This window comes from Myxocyprinus asiaticus, chromosome 34, assembly GCF_019703515.2.
Source record: "Myxocyprinus asiaticus isolate MX2 ecotype Aquarium Trade chromosome 34, UBuf_Myxa_2, whole genome shotgun sequence".
NCBI classification, from domain to species: domain Eukaryota; kingdom Metazoa; phylum Chordata; class Actinopteri; order Cypriniformes; family Catostomidae; genus Myxocyprinus; species Myxocyprinus asiaticus.
The window spans coordinates 26570297-26592360 of record NC_059377.1 but is presented as its reverse complement, the minus strand read 5'-3'; the positions used below and the strand labels follow the sequence as shown (position 1 = coordinate 26592360).

General features: G+C 38.5%; 1 protein-coding gene across 1 annotated transcript in view; it reads right to left on the bottom strand.

The window, feature by feature from the left end:
* LOC127425398 (pumilio homolog 1-like) overlaps nucleotides 1-22064 on the bottom strand; it is a 39991-nt gene extending 17927 nt beyond the window's left edge. The window contains exons 1-7 of the mRNA XM_051671385.1: nucleotides 21919-22064; nucleotides 7984-8297; nucleotides 7272-7340; nucleotides 4245-4350; nucleotides 2523-2710; nucleotides 2220-2389; nucleotides 1809-2052 (exon numbers count right to left, since the gene is read on the bottom strand). Coding sequence (XP_051527345.1) covers nucleotides 1809-2052; nucleotides 2220-2389; nucleotides 2523-2710; nucleotides 4245-4350; nucleotides 7272-7340; nucleotides 7984-8286 — 1080 coding nt within the window. The 5' untranslated portion in view covers nucleotides 8287-8297; nucleotides 21919-22064. The remainder of the gene's footprint in view (nucleotides 1-1808; nucleotides 2053-2219; nucleotides 2390-2522; nucleotides 2711-4244; nucleotides 4351-7271; nucleotides 7341-7983; nucleotides 8298-21918) is intronic.

Below are 22064 nucleotides of genomic sequence, written 5' to 3'. Positions count from 1 at the left end.
AGATTATAACGTGATGGCTCGCGACTTGTTGAATCATAATGTGTGTCACTGTGCATTTCTTATCGTGAAGAAAACTGGCAATATGCAGCTTTATTAATACGAGACAGTTTGTTTATTTGCGAGTTAAAGATGGATCGACGTGAACAGAAAGGTGAGAATAGTCTTCGCCCCATTATGCACTGCAACAAAATACGCTTTTGATTTGTTTTGGCTTGTTTTCCAATATAAATATCTAAAACTCCTTTAAAAAACAATGTACATTTACTTTAGCAGCTGTACTGCAGAAGAAAAAATGGTTATCTGAGAATGCTGAATATAATATTAAAAATACAAATATTTTAAAATATCTAAAAATCCTTTAAAAAAAGATGCATTCACCTGAGAAGCAGCATATAAGATAAGATATTTAGACTTGTTTTTAGAGAATAGATCTTGAATATAAGTATATTTTGTCTTTACTGCACTCGCAGAAGTATAACCAAGTGAAAAAATACACACATACAAAATACACTTCTATTTGTCTCTTAAAGCAAGTCTAAATATCATGTATGTTGTTTCTCAAGTAAATGTATCTTGTTTTAAGGATTTTAGACCATTTTAAAAGGAAAACAAGACAAAAAACACTTGATAACAATGGGATTTTTTGCAGTGAATTTCTTTACTGAATTAAACTTAATAAAAAGTATTTTTTTATATCTCTTAAGAGGTTATGGGAAAAAGATTTGAATTTGATATTGGAAGATGGGGTGTGGGGAAGGAGTTTGTAAAATGTAAGATCATGTCCAGAGATGCAAGGGGTCGCCTTATGCAATATAAGATATTACACCGTTTCTACTGGACTCTCTCCAGATTATTTAGGCTTGGTCTAAAAGATAAACCCAGCTAGTGTAGTAGTCATTTGAAGAGATGTCATATAGACTGCTTGGCAGTTCGGATGCATATGACAGGAAATGGGGCAGGTTTTTGGCCTTTTTGGAGGATGCTCAGTGACGGGCAGTGGAGAGAGACATTTTGTTTTGTTTGGGTATATATTTGATGAATATTTTTTTTTAATATATATATATTCTTAAGTGTTCCCTTTTGTCTGTTTTTTTTTTTTTTTTGTATGTGTGTTTACTTCCATTTTGTGTCAGACCACTGAATGTTTGTTGTGTGTGTGTGTGTGTTGGAGGGGGGGGGGGTGTTCAGGGGGAGGGACATAAATAATTTTATAATTTGATTGTGTGTGTATGTTCTGTTTGTGTAATCCTGTTTTTCAAATCAATAAAATATTAATATAAAAAACAAAACAAAAAAGTATTTTTTCCCCTTGAATTCAGTGAATGTCATTTAGAGGTATTTTTAAAAGATGATTTTGTCCTCTTTATTGTTAGTAAGCATGTTTAATTCAACCTTTTAAGTCAGGGCACAAGCTGAATAATCCTTTAAGAGCTAATGATTAATCATTGCAATAATCGAATAATTGTTCTAATAATCATTATATTAATCGATTATCAAAACAATTGTTAGTTGTAGCCCTAGTGCGCACTAATTAAGATAAAGGTAGCCTGAAGGAAGAGCAGAGAGACAAGCTTTGAGCATTCTTTAATTGAGTTGGCCAGCAAGTCTTAACATAATGACAAAAGTACAAAAAAATGTATAATACAAATATAATGCCTCATATTTGTATTATACATTTTTTTGTACTTTTTTGTAAGAGACTACATTATAATAGCCTATGATAATGATTATGAGACACACTGGAACAAGATGATGAAATGCAGAAGCCAAAGACACCTGTCTGACATATGTACATGTCAGATATTTACCTGCTGAGGGGAATTGTAGTCAAACAAGCCAACAGTAGCCGCTGTGGAGTCGAGAGGCAGCTGGCCGCCAGGGTAATCAAACTGCAAAGTTTCCATGGAAACTGATTCCATGGGGTCCAGGGACACATTTTGGGTCTCAACATTGGGGAACTCCTCTGCTGGTTTTGGCCCTGCAACTCCACCCAATTCTGGTCCATCCAACTCCACTTCTGGACCAGTTGGTGGGCAGTTACCAGGTGCACGACTGGGGGTGAAGAGAAAATAATCATCTTAAAAGCTCTGAAAATATAGTAATACTGTATTATAAAATATTATACATGTGTCTATGGTTGGCCCCATACAGAACACTTGAGGAAGGTAAATTACAGGAGATATGCAGCTGAATAATCTTTTTTTGTTGTTGATATATACCTAAAATCCTTAACATCCATATCAAGTCCATTCTGATTAGGCAGTCCGTTGGGATTATCCAAAGCATCGGGCTCAGTTTCCTTTAGTTCCTTCCGTTCAGGGTCAAATGTTGTTTTGGGTTTTGGTTCTGCCCTCTTCTCAGGGTTATCAGCCTCAGAATCTCTTGGACCCTGCGAGAAATGGAGAGAAAGATTGAAGTGTAAGTGAACAGTACTTTAGATGTCAAAACAAACAGAACGTTCATGCTTGAACAAATGAACGAGAAGAGTACTGTGATAAAAGATTTAAATAGTCAAGACTCACATAGGCTCCTTTGTGCAAACAAGAGTCCATTTTTTCAGCAGGGGAGGAGCTCAAAACATACTCCACCATGGAAACCCCTAGTCCACCACTCTCAGAACGTGGCGACAACACTGATCCTGCCTCTCCAACGCCATGGAAGCCCTGACCTGGTCGGCGCTGCACCATGATTGGCTGGGACACAGAGTGATCTAGACAAAACGAGGTATGACACAAATATACCAAATAGGGCTGCAACTAATGTTTATTTAGATAATCGACTAATCTAATGATTATCTGAACGATTATTCAGGCGATTTTTGCAACGATTAATCATTAGCTCTTAACCAACTATTCAGCTTGAGCCTTGACTTGAAAAGTTGTATTAAATGTGCTTACTAACAATACAAGGACAAAATCATCTTTTAAAAATACCTCTAAATGACATTCACTGAATTAAAGGAAAAAATACATTGTTTAATTCAGTAAAAAAATTCACTGCAAAACAACTACTATATATTGTAATCAAGTTTGTCTTGTTTTCCATTTAAAAATCTCAAAATCATTAAAACAAGATATAATTACGTGAGAAGCAACGTAAGATATTTAAACTTGCTTTCAGATAATGTATTTTGAATATAAAAGTGTATTTTGTATACAAGTGTATTTTTCAATTGTTCATACTTTTGCCAGTGCAGTAAAGTCAAAATATACTTATATTCAATATATATTCTCTGAAAGCAAGTCTAAAAATGTATGTTGCTTCTTAGTTAAATGTATCTTGTTTTAAGGATTTTTAGATATTTTAAATTTAAATATTAAATTCAACATTCTCAGATAACACATTTTTCTTCTGCAGTATAGAAGTAAATATACATTGTTTAAGGAGTTTTAGATATTTATATTGGAAAACAAGTCAAAACAACAACAAATCAAAAACGTATTTTGTTGCAGTGAGTGTATAATGGGCAAATATTACACTCTCTCACCATTTTGTTCACTTCGATCCATCTTTAACTAAAAAAAATGTTTTCACAATAAGATACACATTGCAACATGTATTATGATTCACTACGTCGCAAGCCATCACGGTATAATCTAGCTGCAGCAAGCGTGCGCGAGGGACGAGCGTCTCCACGCAAGAGCACACATCAGCGGGGTGAAGTTTCAATCTCTCCCCCTTAGATTGAGTCACTTTACGCGACTCATAGAAGAGGCGCTGACAGCACACAGAAATGCCAGTTTCGGAGTTTGTACTTAATTACATGACCTTCTTTCTTAATATTTGGACTTTAATAAAGTATGCATTAAAGATATAACGCCGGGGTTTTTCCCTATAAGACGCTCAAAATGCAAGTTTTGCTTAAGTGTAACGGCAGCTCCGGCTCTGCTATATTTCACAACAAGAGTGCTTCTGTATTTACTTATATGTATTTTTGTATAATTTCCTGATACTTTGCGATCTACATAACCTTAAGCTGTTTGGAAAGTTTGGAGTGCGTCTTGACAGTGAGCTGTGGTGTTTTCCTCTCCTCAATCATGAACTCGAGCTGCAGTGCTCCTCTCATGCACCATCATTAGTTTCATATGATCTCATGTTACGTTAAATGAGATCAAACAACTATTCGACAATGAAAATTTGTCAATTTTTGTCGACGTTGTCGCTGTACATTTCAGCCCTAATACCAAACATGTAAAACTCAACCACCCATAACCACCTACATGAATAAGTATTCACACACATACCAGAGGCTCCCCAAGCACTGTCTCTCCACTGGTCCAGAAAGATCCCTTTTGGTCCATCTTTCCCCGAATCATCAGTTTCCCAGAACTTTTTCCCAGTGAGGAGTTGCTGCAGAGCAGGAACATCATACATAAACAATAATAGTAGGGATGCACTGATCGATCGGCACCGATCTCAACCCGCCGATATTTATCTTAAATCTGTGATCGGCAATCTTGCTTAGAATCAGGGACAATCTTTTTTTAATTGCAGCACACACAAAAATCACACATTCACTGCTACTCTAATGAATGAGCTTAGCCCTTGAGGCAGGACATTGCGGCCATTGGAGGTTGAATTATAGACAATTCTAAGCATTTGTAAATTTACACTTTCAGACATACTGTAATTCATTTTAATATGTTGGTCTGTTTTTAATATACAATGTTACTTGTGTATGAATTGTAGAATGTAGTAATTCTGACCCGCAGTACAGTAAGAGATAAGGACAAAGATGCTGCAAAAGGATATAAAAAATTAAATAGCAAATAAAGATGAAAACAAACCTAAGTATACTTGATGAAACATGAGCTGTGACAGACACTTTACCATTTAGATTTAAATAAGCAGATACTTAAGAGCTTATGAAGTCAGGGTAAGAAGGGAAGCGCATGAAACGATGCACCCGTCATGCATAGTGCCCACTGTACAACCCTCTGGAGGCAGTGTTATGATCTGGGGTTGCTTCAATTGGTCAGGTCTAGGCTAAGCAAAGTTATGCAGCAATAGGTTATCCCATCAATGGATTTTTTTCTTCTCTAAGATTCATCAGGCTCAAATTGTGAGAGAGCATGAGGAATCATTTTCACACATGAATTGGCCACCATGGAGTCCTGACCTTAACCCCACTGAAAGACTTTGGGATGTACTGGAGAAGACTTTATGGAGTGGTTCGACTATCCTGTCATCAATACAAGATCTCGGTCAAAAATTAATGCAAATCTGGATGGAAATAAATGTTGTGATGTTGCACAAGGTTGTCGAAACAATGCCACAACGAATGCGCGTCATAGGCGGTCCAACGAAATATTAGAGTACGCAACTTTTTTTTTTGGACAGGCAGTGTATCCATCCAAGTCAATAGGGACCAACACTTCCAAGCTCCAAAAAGAACAAAGACAGCATAAAAGGGGGGCCTGGGTAGCTCAGTGAGTAAAGACGCTGGCTTCCACCCCTGGAGTTCGCTAGTTCGAATCCCAGGGCGTGCTGAGTGACTCCAGCCAGGTCTCATAAGCAACCAAATTGGCCCAGTTGATAGGGAGGGTAGAGTCACATGGGGTAACCTCCTCGTGGTTGCTATAATGTGGTTCGTTCTCAGTGGGGCGCGTGGCGAGTTGAGCATGGATGCCGCGGTTGATGGCGTGAAGCCTCCAAACGCGCTATGTCTCCGCGGCAACACGCTCAACAAGCCACGTGATAAGATGCGCGGGTTGATGGTCTCAGACGCAGAGGCAACTGGGATTTGTCCTCCGCCACCCAGATTGAGGCGAATCACTACGTGACCACGAGGACTTAAAAGCACATTGGGAATTGGGCATTCCAAATTGGGAGAAAAAGGGGAAACCCCCCCCCCCAAAAAAAACTGCATAAAAGCAATCCATATTCAGTGGTTTTACCCATGCCTTCTGAAATGATACAGACCAAAATGTAACTCCTTTTCACTATAAATCTTGATATCTGCAGTCTCCTAGGCACGATCATGATTTGAAGCTCGATTACACTGCCTCACACTCCACGCATTTGCAGTGTGTACAGTGCATCAAACACGAAGAAATGTAATTGAGCTTCAAATCATGATCGCACCACACAGATGTCAAGATTTATAGTGGAAAAATGTGTTACATTTTGGTCTGTTCTCACCCAAAACCGATCAAATCAATTTAGAAGACAGATTAAACCACTGGAATTGTATGGTTTATCTCCTTTAAAATATCTTTGTGTTCCGCCGAAGAAAGTTGTTCGAGTTTTGGCATAAGGGTGGGAAAATTAAGAGATAATTATTTCTGGATAAACTAATCCTTCAAACATGCGTGCTCCTAATCTCTCATCAGTCACTCATTCCAGTGCTATATCCCTATATCTCATTTAAATCAAAGATATACAGTAGGTTTGTCAAAGTACTACTAACAGCAATGACAGTTTAACCTTCAATAACGGCATCGTGTCTTCAAGCAGTTGCATTATAATTAGTGATGTGTTACAAAAAAATGCCAAAGACAGAAAACAAATCAAAGATACTAATGATTTCTCACTGGAGCAGTTTGAGCTTGTAATATATATAGTTCTCTTATTTTGGAATATACAGTACTGTGCAAAAGTTTTAGGCACTTGTGAAAAATGTTGCACAGTGAGGATGTCTTCAAAAATAATTTACATTTATTCAGCTAAATCAATATTTGGTGTGACCAACTTTGCATTTAAAACAGCCACAATTCTCCTAGGTACACCTGGATACAATTTTTCTTGGTTGTTGGCAGATAGGATGTACCAAGCTTCTCGGAGAATTCACCACAGTTCTTCTATCTATTTCGGCTGTCTCAATTACTTCTGTCTCTTCTTGTAATCCCACACTGGCTCGATGTTCAGTAGGGGGTCTGTGGGGGCAATGCCATCTCTTGCAGAGCGCCCTGTTCTTCTATTCTGATCTTTTCTATTTGCAAAATTAATGTTTGGGAACCTAAAATATATTTTTCCTATTGACACACTAAGGCTGAAGATATAAATAACCATCTTAAGACAAATGTTTTTGTGAAACATCTTAAGTACCTAAAACTTTTGCACAGTAGTGTATCTCTGCTGTGTGTGATGCTGTCATGGTGTTAACTGGTTGCCAATACGTCACAATAATATTTGGTAGTGACCATTCATAAATGTTTTCAAATCAAATGTTAGAATTTCACAATTAATGTAAATTAAATGTAATTTTACACTTTAAGGCATATACATCAGATATCAACATATCAGGCAGAAGATGAGAAAAGGACTCTAACCTCTCCCATGGCTCGGCCCTCCAGAGCAAGTGCTTGGAAGTCATGGTTAAGCTCATCCATTGATCGCACCTGTGTAAGAGGTTATACAGTTATTAAGAAATGCTTTATCATTAAAGGGATAGAATTTTTGGGTGAACCATAATTTACTCACCCTCATGTTGTTCTAAACCTGTCTGACTTTCTTCATCTGACTTCAATAAATGATAATGATATATCAATAATAATTACATTATATCTCAGCAATATCTCAAGCAACAGCTTAATTTCTGCTTTCATTAATACTGTGATGCTCTACTGTGCAGCACTGTATTTGACAAAATAAATATATAAACTCAAATTTTAGGTTTTGGATTATGCTATAAGGATCAGTATAGAAGCTCTTCATTTGATAAAAATAATGCAGTGGTATGTTGAAGTATATTCTGTTTTCATTTGATTAAAAATCTATAAATGAATTTGATTAGACAATTTTTTTTAATGATAAAATGTTATTAAACTTTAAAACTCAAATGTATTTATGAGAAAATAAAATGGGAAACAGAATTTGGAAAAAAAATAAAAATGATTTCATAGGGCCCTAATTTTGTGTTCCATGGAAGAAATAAAGTCATACGGGTTTGTAACAATGAGAGAGGGTTTTCATTTTTGGGGTAACTATCCCCTTTATCAAAGTGCCAACGCTTGGTTCTGGTCATTTCTAAACAACATTTACCTGGTTGTCTGCGTGAATGCTGTCACCAGTCGGCCAGCGGTGTTTACAGTTGTTGTAGCCGAGTTGGTCGCCATGCTGCCGCTGGAAGAAGTAATCAACCATGGCATCATCTTGAGAGCGCCCTGCTCCCTGTGTGGGGGGAGGGGCCTGCAGAGCAGGGCCAGGTTGGGGGGTGTGGCCCGCAGCACTCAGCACCACAGGCATGCTGGGTAACGGCCTGTCAGAGGGAGGCAGTCTTAGGTGGGGGCTGAACGAATCCTGCCAGAGCACAGCTTTCCTCTTCAACACACACGCTACGCTCATTCCACCAGATACTGGAACACACAATATAACAAACAACACACTATTAGCCCCTGTGGTGTTTGAGGTTGCTATGGACTTTAAACCATCTTCTGTTACCATACTAGCACACTTGAAGTCTATCCTAAGGCAACATGAGAAGGCTCACAAATATTGACCTATATGAGGGAAATATGTTTTGGATTTTGTTGTTTGCTCTGGTGGATACAAATAATTCAGAAACAATTAACGTATCTAGGGGATGCAATATCCGATACGGAGTTACCAGGCTGTGTCTTAAATGACACACTATACACTTACACTTTGCACTCGGCCATCTAGTATTTGAATTTTCAAAGGGTAGTATTGTCCCAAACATGGACAAGGATTTTCTGGCATTGAAAATTGTTCTGCTGCCGCCCAAGCAAATTTAATGACATTCATCTTGTGATCGCCGCTTAAAAGTGCTAAATATGCTTCTCATCTGACACGCGTATGTGTGTTTCACAGTATGTGGCGCACGCTATCTCTGGACCTCACAAATGCGCAAGTCCACATCAGTGTGAAATTTTTAATTTAGCAATGTGGTAAGGTTTATTTTTTAAAAACAAGCTGTTTTTTTGTTCAGTTCCAAATTATATTAGTATATGCATAGTAGTTTTCATTTATAAAGCAGCCTATTTAATTTACTTACTGGAGTTTCCAAAAATAGGCATTACAATCTGGTTATTTCATATAAACCCATTTTTATTGATTTTCCAGAAAACTTTTACTATATTGTGATATCAATTGTTATCGTGATATAAAATTACTTGTATCGTGATACAAGATTTTGATCATATCCCACCCCTAATTGTAATAGTGGCAATTCCCTGTACTTGGTTTTCACACATTATTTAATAACATTCAATTCAGACCGCAAGCTCACAATTTGAACATCATTCTTTTGCCGTGGTGCTGGAGATTCAGTAGCGGCAATGCAGGAAACACTGGACTGCATTGTGATGAGCAATTTCTAGCCAACAAAATATTTTAGAGCTGAGCATAGCTAGAAGATAAAATATAGAAATTGTCATGATTTTTAACATTATAATTTCCAACTATTCCAGGTCTAGAAATCACAATGACCGTGGGAACCCTAAGACATACAGAATCTATTCAACAACATAAAGCCAGTTTAATACAATAAATGGGTGCTTCTAAAATGGAAACTTTTTAAGAACATACAAACATGAACAAAAGTTAAATATATAACAAAAAGTCCCTGACCCAATGTGGCCCTGAATACCAAAACATGGCCTAGGCTGGAATGAGGTCACTTCAATCTATCAGTATGTGAGTCAGTCGACGACTCGACACTGGACTAAAAGTGCTCATTACAACACTACACACACTTGATAAGGCTCAGTGGTTGATGTTCTAGTTAATCAAGCAGATCAAGCCTGTCAAAATGAGTCATTTCATTCTCATTTAAATATGCTAATTTGGATCTGATATCATATTCACACAATAACTTTGACACAATGGGAATGACAATAGAGGAATTCCCACTAGAACAATTTACAAAAACAAATTTATCAAGAAATTGTTAGTATCTAGCCTGATAAATATTGTTTTTGCACAGAACTTAAATATTTCATCTAATTTGCCTCTGACAAAAGTGAAAAGTCTGGAGTGGTGGAGTCCAAAAGTCATATTTAGGGCAGCAATTAAGTAATCCACATGACTCCAGTCAATCGATGAATGTCTTCTGATGCAAATTGATATGTTTATGTAAGAAACAAGTTGATAATTAATATGTTTTTAACTTTAAATCGGCACTTCCATCCAGGGCTCTGATGCGGTTTAAAATGGCCGAACTCTCGTGTGACGTTCGTTCTTCTGTTGTAAAGAAGCGCCGCTTCCGAATTCACGTGTGAACTCGTCGAGCTTCGCTTCAGCTGTTGGCAGGAAGTGCTTTTTAAAAGTTAATAACGTTTTAATTACCTACTTTATTACACAAACATATTGATTTGCTTCAGAAGTCATTCACTGATTGACTGGAGTCGTGTGGATTATTTTACAGCTGCCTAAATATGACTTTTGGACTGTCAAAGTGCTGGCACCTGTTTACTTGCATTATAAGGACCTGACAGAGCTCTGTCTTCTTCTAAAAACCTTAATTTGTGTTCTGCTGAAGACAGACAGACATACACATCTAGGATGGCATCAAGGTAAGTGAATAATGAGAGAATTTATTTTTGCGTGAACTATTCCTTTAAGTAATATCCATATACAGCTAAATAAAATGCCATGTATTACAATACAATACCTTGTTAATTAGTACTGTAAATGGATGCAATATAACCACAAAGATTACTTCAAGCATTTCACTCCAGAAGAAAAAGACCTGAGTCCAGCCTCCACTCCCCACATATATATTTGCTTGTTTTTGCCAATGTGTCTGTTGAATTATCCAGACTTCAAAATGTTTAAAACAGCAACTACTTTGAAATATAATCTTTTGAATCATTATTCTCAGCCCTGCATGTCAGACGTGTGACAGAACAGACGTATTTCATGGAAAACAGGTCAATTGGCAAACATTCCTATCACTGTATCTCAAACACAAAGATGCAATAAAAAAGGAAATTTTTTCTCTCGTGGTAGTTTCTCTTGTTTTCTCCTTTCTGCTTGCAAGGAAATTACAGTTCCCTTTCTCATGCTGTTATGTCAGCCAAGATGAGTCATCAACAATTTAAGTATTAGAAGAACCACTCTGCTTTTCTATCGCAGCATTCTTACTTATGAACAAACAGAGACACTTTCTAACAATGTGCAATCATGCCTCATTTAGACATTTCTCTCGTTTACAGTCATAGAAATATAGGCTAGGCTCTACTGAATGAGTCTTTTTCACATTTATAAAATGGCTTTTAAATTGAACAGAATTGTTGAAATAATATAATTATCATGACTGATGTTTTATGATTCATTAGCATGTTTTTTTACCTACACAAAAGAGGCCCATTTTACTTGTCTTGATGAAATACTCAATTAGGCAAGTCACTTTCAAATTATAAACATTCTTGTTTAACAATATTGCTATGACCAGCCAAAATGAGACTAACAGGAACATTTCTGCTTTAGTAGGACGAATTTATACAGTAAATATTTGAACATAGAAAAGGAATCTTTGTACTTGCCTTGAATTCTACAACCGAACTGACCTTTTTGTGTAAAAAGTGATAAAGTAGATTCAGACCACTAGAAGCACCAAAATAATCCCAACTGCAAAATCCTCAGATTGGTGTAATCTCACCCTAAAGCTGTGCCAGAGGTGCTGACAGTACTTGGAATAGATTATAGCACGATAATCCTACTGGAATAAGGAAAGTCTTTTTGGAGTTATGCCACAGATAAGGTGATCTAGATCCATAATCACCTATTCATTACACAAATAAGGCTGGTGAAAACAATCTGAGACAACTCAATATTAAAAATTAAGTCCACTTTACACCTATTAAATATTTTAGGTAAAAACAAAACAGCCATTTAGAGTTTAATAAAAGAGACTGTTCCATGTAACCCTAACAGCGGTTTATATATTACAGGATAGGGCTGGGCGATATGCAGAAAATGGTTTCATATTTTTAGGGGGAAAAAAATAGTGATATCTGATTATGTTCTTTTGGATTCTTTTGTAAATCGCTTTGGATAAAAGCATCTGCCAAATAGGGCTAAAACGATTAGTCGACATTATCGACAACATCGACAATTTTCGTTGTCGAATAGTCGTTTGATCTCATTTAACATGAGACCACATTAAATTCTAATGCTGGCACGCGAGAGCAGCACTGCAGCTCGCATCTGACTGAGGAGAACAGCTCACAGACCAGATGCACTCCAAACTTTCCAACCAGCTTCAGGTGATGCAGCTTGCAAAATATGAGGGAATTATAATGCAAAAATACAAAATAAGTAAATAACAGAAGCACTCTCGTTGTGGAATAAGTGGAGCCGGAGCTCTTTAAAGGAACATCTTACTTCGTTACATCTTAAATGCAGTTATGTTTAATGCATTATAGCTTTATTAAAGTTCAAATAATACAGAAGCAGGTCATGAAAATAACTACAAACTCCAAAACTGTCATTTCTCTGTGCGGTCAGTGCCTCTTCTATGAGTTGCGTGAATGTCCCAATCTAAGGGGGAGAGATTGAAACTGCACCCGGCTGATGCACTCTGTCACGGGGATGCTCATCCCTCAGGCGTGCACGCTTAATGCAGCTAGATTATTACGTGATGGCTCGCAACTTATTGAATCATAATATATTTGGCAATGTGCGTTTATTATCGTGAAGAAAATTGGCAATACGCAGCTTTATTAATAAGAGAGAGTTTGTTTTTTTGTGAGTTAAAGATGGATTGAAGTGAACAGAAAGGTGAGAGAGGGTAGTCTTCACCCCATTATACACTGCAACAAAAGTTTTTGATTTGGCTTGTTTTCCAATATAAATATCTAAAACTCCTTTAAAACAACGTACATATACTTTAGCAGCTATAAGGCAAAATAAAAATTGTTATCTGAAAATGTTGAATATAATATAAAAAATACAAATATTTTAAAATATCTAAAAATCCTTTAAAAAAAAGAAAAAAAAAAAAGATGCATTCACCTGAGAAGCAGCATATATTTAGACATGCTTTTAGAGGATAGATCTTGAATATAAGTATATTTTGTCTTTACTGCACTCGCAGAAGTATAACCAAGTGAATAAAATACACATTTAAGAGACATTCTCTTAAAGCAAGTCTAAATATCTTATCTATGATTTTGTCCTCTTTATTGTTAGCAAGCACGTTTAATATAACCTTTTAAGTCGGGTACAAACTGATAGTCGGTTAAGAGCTAATGATTAATCATTGCAATAATCGACAAATAGTCAAATAATCGTTTTAATAATAGTTAGATTAGTCAATTATCAAAATAATCATTAGTTGCAGCCCTACTACCAAATTAATAAATGTAGAATAAACCCTCGGTATATCGGTTACTAGCATGAAAACGCCAATATGAGAAACCTATGGTTTATTTATAATTAGCCTGATTAGTAACACACTTTGTAAAACCTCTGAATTCAAATGCACAATCCAGAATAATAAAAGCCACAATATGTAGAAGGGTTGCCATAGCCACTCCTAAGAACATGTAATATTTATTTCTGTATTACTTCTCATCTCACGTTAATGCGGAAAAAACATCATAAATGGATGTGACGGTTGTGAATGTGGCACTTACCTATAGGCTACAAAGGTAAGGTTACTAAACCTTAAAAGGTTGCGTTTTAAAATATAGTCTACATTCAGCGCTGTGTGAGCAAGCGGTACCCTCTAGCAGTCTGGATGGCATTATCCATTATACCACTATGACACAGAATTTCAGAGAGGTTTGTCCCTTTGGTTAAAACTTTATTTTCCATGATGTGGTTGACATTTCCATGGAACATATGCACAGGTATGAATTTGTAATGTTCTCTTATAAACAGTACATACATAATTTTTAAATTCTGTTTTAAATTACAAAAATATTTTAGAAATTCAAATTAAGATTCATATCAATTATCTTTTCTTTTTTTTTATCTTTTAATCTTGTATTTATCGTTCAATGTGGCTCTCTTTAAAATTTTGGCCTGTCATGTGTTCAACAGATACAATCCACGTTCAATGAAAATTATAGTTAAAACAATAAATAAGCTTTTGTTTGACCCCGTTTCCACCTGGTATTATGATACGTTTTGGGTGATCCGATCACATGTGGTCAGCCCTAAATACAGGTCTAAACGGATTCTAAAACGGTTTGTGATTGGATCATACAAATGTGGTCAAAAACGCATGTGACCGCATCACATGAGGTGTAAACAGTAATCCCTTCTGTATGCGTCCTGGCAGCAGTGAAGTGCCACCCCTCATTTGTCAAACAACTGCTGCGCTAAAACGAGAATTTAAACTTTACAGTTTACGATTGGCTTTAAAAGGAAATAACCATCTGATCTGAAAATTTTAAAAAGCGGATACATACACAATCACGAGAGCTTCACGGATCTTCTTTAGTGTGTCTGATATCAAAACAGACAAGAAGCACGAACACCTGAAGCTCCTTTAATACAGGTAATACACTTAAGTAACAATAATTCTGCTCAACATGTTGCGTTTGTACTTGCATTTAATTTCAACCGCATCTGGGAGAAACTGTGTGCCGTTTTCACGCTTTGTCTTTGACTTTATTGCACTTTATTATCATGCAGCGACACACTAACATAGTGACTGATGTGTCATCATGAAACAGTGACCCTCCCCTCCAAATCCAAACATAACTGGTCAAAGGAGGTGCAGTTAAGTGACCAGGTGTAAACAGCCATGTGTCTCACTTGACCACACGATCACCCGAAATGCATCATAATACCAGGTGGAAACGGGGCCTTTGTACATTTTTTACGAATATTTGTTAAGTAGTTAACAGTGCCCCGATGACAAAATAAGGTAACTGGTAATATATGGTAACTGGCAAAATATCGGTATCATTGTCAGCCTTTTTTTTTTTTTTTTTTGTATCAGACAATAAAATGTAATATGCATTTTTTAGGGTGCAGGGTGCATCCCTACTTTTAACGTTTTAGTATTTTTAAGTATCTATAAACTGAAGTACATGAAAACTTCTGGGCTACTATTTATTATATTTGCCATCTTCCCAGCTCCATGGTTTGGTCATTTCCCAATACTGTCGATCACCATCTGTTGATGTCTGTTGCAATCAGCATCAGGATATTTGTGAGATATCATCAACATCTGATTACAATTAGTGCCCGACCAATTTATCGGTCGGACGATATTAGCCTTTCACAGATTATCGGTTTTCCGATATGCGCAGATATGAAGATATTTGTTTCAGAACGTATAATGCAGAAAACAATGCTTGGGGTGATTTAGAGTTGGTGTCATAACGTAGTTTGTCCAGCAGAGCGCGCTCCGACTCCATTGTTTACAGAGCTGAGCTGACAGTGGCTCTGGTGACGGTGGTTCTGCAGACAGTGCAGAGTTAAGCGGTGTGGTGTTAAGCGGTGCAGAGTTAAGCGGTGTCTTCACGGTAAATTGTTAACTAGTTTGTGAAATACATACTGGAAAGTTTGTAAACAATGACCCCATCATTTTCCCTTTTCAATATAACTAATATAACGTTAACCCTGTCCCTGACAACCATGTCACTCATGTTTATCACATCTGTTTGTTATGTTATCCAGCTATAGTTTGTCAGTTCTGTAAGTAATGTAGCAGATTGAAAGGTAAGCATTAGAGCATCTTTTTGCAGCTCAACAGACAACGATGAGGTGGTGGATTGTGTCTGTTGAGTGTTGATTTCACACTACGTTGTTACTTAGTTGGAGAGACGCAATGCTATAAAGTAAATAAAGTCCATCTTTTACTCACCGTGACAACGAGCTTATAGCTAACTAGCTAATCACGTAGCTACTTTCATCCCTTGTCAGCTGAGTGGAAGCTAATTTGTAAAATGTATTCAGCAAACTGTTTTGTTCAGGATTTGCAGTTTGGTACCCCCTTCAACTGAACAATTCCAGTCATTGCATTTACAAAATGTAACATTTAAAAGTCTATTTTTCCACCGCTGAAAGTTTCCCCTGAACTTGTGTAGCAGAATACAGTGTAACACCGCTGCTGCTGTTTATCTTGACTCGGCAGGTGTAAATGCTTCTTGTTTTACAGCCTGCCCCAAATTGACTGGCAGAATTAAAATAGTCAGCATTTGACTGATACTAAACAGTACTACTGATGTTTATTTAGCTATTTGTTTTATTTGTATTTATTTACCATTTAAATGCTCAGTAATTGACTGATACCAAACATACAGAACTGATTTTTATTTAGCTATAATTTTAAGTTATTCTTTGTTTAAATGGTCAGCAACTGACTGATACTGAACATACAGTATTGATGTTTATTCGGTGTACAATCCACATAGAAAAGGTCCGTTTTCATTCCAGCTCAAACTATATCGGCCACCATATCGGTAATCTGTGAATTTTCCCCCACTAAAATCGGTATCAGTCTCAAAAATCCCATATTGGTCGGGCTCTAATTACAATGTCCTTTTGTCCAGCCCTGCAAAAGGACCACAGATTTGTTGTTAGACCTATTGTTGAGATGTTTTGGAAATCAGTGCACTACCTGTCTTGAAATTCCCCATGCTAATACATGGAGATTGTGACTAAGGGTGCTTTCACACTTGGTTCGATTGCTTGGACTGAACCAGAGATCGTTTCCTCCCCCCTCCCCCACTGAACTCTGTTCACATCATATTGTTTGGCGGCCCGAATATGTCATCAACGCGAGTACAAGCGGCAGCTATTTACCACTGAAACTAGGCAAAAACTCAAGACGACATCAGATTCACTGTGTTATTAAAGTATTTATCTCTTTGGATTTACCACCAAAACTTTACAAGCACAAAACAACAATTAAGTTTGTCTGCCACAGATGCATTGAATGTGCAATGATGTGAAGAATATTAGTATTTGTCTGCCACGAGCTCGAGAATGCGTTGCAAGAGATGTGAAGAATGTGAGCTGCTCTCTCTGTAGGGGATTTATTTGGACACAAGCTGGTATGAGAAATTCATTAAACCATAATAATTGCAATCAGGAGCCTGCAAAGACACAAATTATACTTCATCAGTAGCAGTTCACTTCCGCGATTTGGTACGATTGCATTCATATTAGCAGTGAACCGCACCAGAGTTCACATAAACCGTACCCCAGACCACCTTTTTAATTGGACTGGGATGCGGTTCGCGGGTGCGCACCAGAGTTCGGAAAACAGAGTTCACATCACCCAAACAAACCGAACTTTAACGTAATTTGAACTCGGGTGCGCACCAAAAGTGCTAGTGTGAAAGCACCTTAAGACAAGTCTGACCAGTCAACCTACTTTAAAGGTGCTATATGTAAGACTGACAAGCATTTGAAATGGGTACTGCAGTCCAAATTCAAAATATCGGAGCGTTGTCTGCCCTGTCCCAGACTCTAAGCTCATGCGGGTTGCCAGAATGTTGACACACAAATTAGCCAACTCAGCATCCGTTTTAAAGGATTTCTGGGCTTTAAGCTGTCTCCATCTTCCAAAGGCATCTCCAATATTTATCCTTGTTTTACTACGCCTCTGGTCATGGTGGTTTTTATACGGATGGCGAGGCTTTTTAGGTTGGGTGGAATCTGTTATCTCTGATCCAGTTCGTTTGCTGGCTTCCATGGCTGCAGCATGCAGTGTTATTTGCCTGTAAAGTTGTTCAAATCTGGCAACCCAGCAGTGTCGAAATACTACTGGTGAGTAGGCAGTGGGCGGGATCACACAGGCTAAAACATACAGAAATTCCGGCCCGGAATGGAAACTTCAAAGTAGAATATACTGGCTGTAACATTGTTATCGGAGAAGCCAGTTTTTCAACTTAGCATGTTTCCTAATTCTCTAATGACATATAATGGTCATTTTATGATTTAGTAAAGTAAAAATATTACATATAACACCTTTAAAGAATGGGTGGATTTGAAAAAACAACCAGGGAGACAAATTGCCAGATACCCATGTAGGATGCAAAAAACAATGCACTGTGCAAAATTCCAGACAATTCCATTCAGCTCCTATTTTAGAATTTGCACACATAGTTTCCCTTGCACCATACAATCATAACACTCATATCATAAATAATATTACTGGTATTAAATATCAAATCATCAGAAATATTATGAAAATTAAAATAATGCTACATGGGCCCACTAGGACCAGCTTAAATGCAGGCATCACTTCACTAACAAAATAAGTAAAAAATACACCTACTAATATCAGACATGCAATGTTCACATATGTAAATCAACCTCCTATTGCTCTTTCCCAATCAGCAAGTTACCTTACATATTGAAAATAAGACAATTTCTAACATGAACATCAATGGAATGACACTGTAATTGCAGTGTAGCTAAATTATACACCTGCACAAGATTAGGTGTAGCCTTAACACACACAAAAATAATGCCCCGAGTTACAAATCAGAGAATATTATGCTGTTTTAAGAAAACAGAAATAACCATGATCAAGCAAGACTTTAGTAATACATAGGCTCCTCTTCATAATTACAAACCTCACAGCACACTTCTCCAAAATGATATGCAATCCATGAACCAGCAGATAGGTAGCTGAATTTGTGATGATTGTGTCAAATGATTTTCTGACTTTTTTATACTTCTATGAGCTTGTACTTTTGGTGCGTTTAAGTCCTTACAAGGTCGGAAATTGTAAATGCAATGTGATGTGCATTCGTGTGATTTTACTTGGAAAGAACGGACCCGTTTTGGAATTTCATATTTCTTTCTCTTTTTCACTTACTAGCAAAGACAGGACTTTTTTTTATTTTTAGCACCAATGCAACAAAATACAGAGCCAAGCCACACATTAGGTGTGTAATGACTGCTTTATCTATTACATCATTCTTGTGTGGCCACATATAATGATGGGAAATGTAGTTTTGTTGCAAACGCTTGTTGATCGTACAATTAAGCTTGCAATGCTTTTGGGAAACGCAGCCCAGTTTAGTTTGGATGCATTTTTTGTACTTTTAATGAAGAGTAACAATAAAACTGGCCAGACAATAAGTCTCATTGTGACGAGGAGGGGGGCGTGGCCAGGCCGAGAGGATTCACGGCAGGCACAGAGTTGCTCAATCAGCAGGAGAGAGATAAAAGGAGGAGCCGTGGATGCCAGAGAGACGCACACAGCAGTGTTTTGTGCCCTTTTGTTATGTTTCAGTTCAGTGTTTTATGTTGAATTAAAGTCTTTTGGATTGTTAATCCGGTTCCTGATTCCTCCTTTCCTGATGAATAAGAGGCTTGTCTGCCACACTGGTGCCGAAACCCGGGACTGGAAGAAGACACGCCGTCAGAGAGCTCTCGCTGCTGACGGAGGATCGCGATGCTGAGGAGTGGTTCGATGGTACTGGAGCGGTCCGCCAGGAGGAGGAGGAGCGGCGGCCGTCCGCCGGGGAGGCGGAGTCACCTCTGCCGGCCGCTGAGGGGACGGAGGATCCGCTGCCGGCCGGGAGGCAGAATCCAGTGCCATCGCCCTGGCGTCAGAGGGTCGCTGGACAGCTGGCTGAGGACCGAATGGCGGCGTGGTCGGGAACCAGAGTTTTTTTTCCCCTCTCTTTCTTTCTCTCTCCCCTCCGCTAATCCTACCCAGGAGGCGGGGAAAACCAGCTGGTGACGGAATGGCCAAAGGGGCAACTCCTCCCCTGCAGGAAGGAAGAGGGGGGAATAAGTCAGACCAGAGGTTCCCCCGGCCTGAATCGGGCGGTGGGGGTATGTGACGAGGAGAAGGGCGTGGCCGGGCTGAGAGGATACACGCCCGGCACCGAGTCACCCAATCAGTGGGAGAGAGATAAAAGGAGCCGTGGACGCCAGAGAGAGAGATACACGCAGCTTTTTGTGTGTGCACTTTTATTTTTCACTTTAGTGTTTTATGTTTAATTAAAGTCTTTTTGATTATTAATCCGGTTCCCGCTTCCTCCTTTCCCGATGAACGAGAGGCTTGTCTGCCACACTAATTTAGTTGGTTAATTTTTACTGCTTTCCCAAAAGCATCACAAGCTTAAGTTGATCGCACGATCAACTTAAGATTCCGATTATTTTGTGAAACGCAGCCCTGTGCAGTCAAAATCCTCAAGTGAAACTTATTACCAATAACAATTTCTCAAAATCTCAAATGCATGTAAAAACAAATTACACTCACGAGGTTGATCATTTTTTTATTCGATAAGAAGAAATGCACAAACTATGATGGAAACATATGCCGAATAAACTCCAATTTAATTCATTAGGAATACAAGATGTGCATCAAAAAAAAATCATGTGACTGAGTAACTCGTTCATAACTGGACTAACCAGAGGAACCAATCACATCTGAAATGTTGCCCTGGTCATCCTGAAATAACGGTCTAGAAAATCCAAAGGCTGCATAAAGTTTGCAGAGCAAAGAAGTCAAATACAACTTGAAATGTGCCAAAGAGCAGGTTTATTGACACTTTTGAAAAATATATTATAGATCCGCTCAGCAAAGACATAAGGCCAGAGCACACACACAAGGCTCCCAGAACTGAGTGCCGAGCTGTCGCTCCAAGACATGAGACGAAGTTCTTTACAGTGTTTTGTCTGCATGCTCTAAACCGAGAGTATTTTATTAATAAGAGTCACAGTGGCTACAATTTCTCTGGAAGTGGCGATTTTGTTCTTTTGAGCACATAGGATGGAAATGCTGCTTTATTCGCACATTCTTTTTGCGATATTATGGTTTTTCGCATAAATGCGCAACTTGGATGGAAACATAGCTACTGAAGGGATGTTTATGTCTACGATATTTAACCTTCTAACATTTATGTCTGCTATTTACTGAATCAACATGACTAACTTATAGGCTCCACAGCACCTACATATGGAAGAAACACATTCTAGAGACCCACACTTGTTACGTGGTGGAAAAGAAATAAAATCCCACCACTAAAACTACAGAAATTCCCCAAATGGTGCATCAAACAGATCACCAAAACTCCCTGTCACTTAGCATAAACCACACTCCCCCCTTATTTGCCTCTCTATTGAAACAAACAACCAGCTTGGCTTGTTCTGATATTCCCATCACTGGTAGACATATTGGCTGAGTCTTTGTCCAAGCCTAATGAGCCCAGCTAGATCCAGACAACATTTTTGGACATTCCATGTGCTCAGCGTGAGCCTATGATGCCCAAAAATTATGTCCAGGTTGGCAGCTCACTAGATTTTGAGACAAAGGCATTGTACTGGTAGATTACGTGTGTCAGGTTCGCCATTACATGGCCTGAGCTCCAGAGACACCCGGAAACAAGCGCTCCTGAGCTCGGGTGGCTGCATGCACATCTCCCGGAAGTGGGCAGAGGTACCGTAACTAGGTTAACAATAACCAAAGCGTGCGTTTCCATAATGATAACACAAGCATTATAACTGACGACGACTAACCAAAGACGAGCAAAACATATCACCTGTACTAAACGGACAATGCAAGCAGAATGTACAGTCGCTAACAATGTAAATTAACCCGGTGACATCAGACGGTGATAAAACAGAACCGTTCGTTTGATTTGTCACGTATTAATAAGGGCCACGGGAATCGGTGAGGGGCGGAACTGTATACCAGTACATTGATGTAACGTTTTAATGAACTCGTCTCACTTTTACAAGGCCTAGTCGCTAAAACATACTGATTTATGATGAAACTCGACAATAACGAGCATGTGCAATGCACGTACCGGACTGCCGAATGCACCGTAAAAACGTTACCTGTGTGTTTACGAGCCGGCTCCGCGCTTTTCTACAGGCCCTCCTCCCGTTAACAAAAGGCCCAAGCCGTCTGGACAGGAAGAGCACTACAACAGGAGAAAGACCCGGGGAGAGGAGTGGGAGCCATTGCCTCCCAATAATGCCATCAAAATCACTCGTTACGCCACACGACGCCAAAATATAAGCCTACGGTGAGCTAAAACGGTTCCGGACGAGTGCTCGGTTTCATAGGGGAGGGTTACTCACAGGTGGAGGATGCGGATGGTGATGGATTTCAGCCCCGGTTTACAGCAGCTCCCAAGCTTTCACACCGACAACATGGCGGTCCGATCCAAGCAGACTCGTGAGCGGGGCATCATGGGTAGAACGAGAAGGCGCGCGCGTTGTTCATT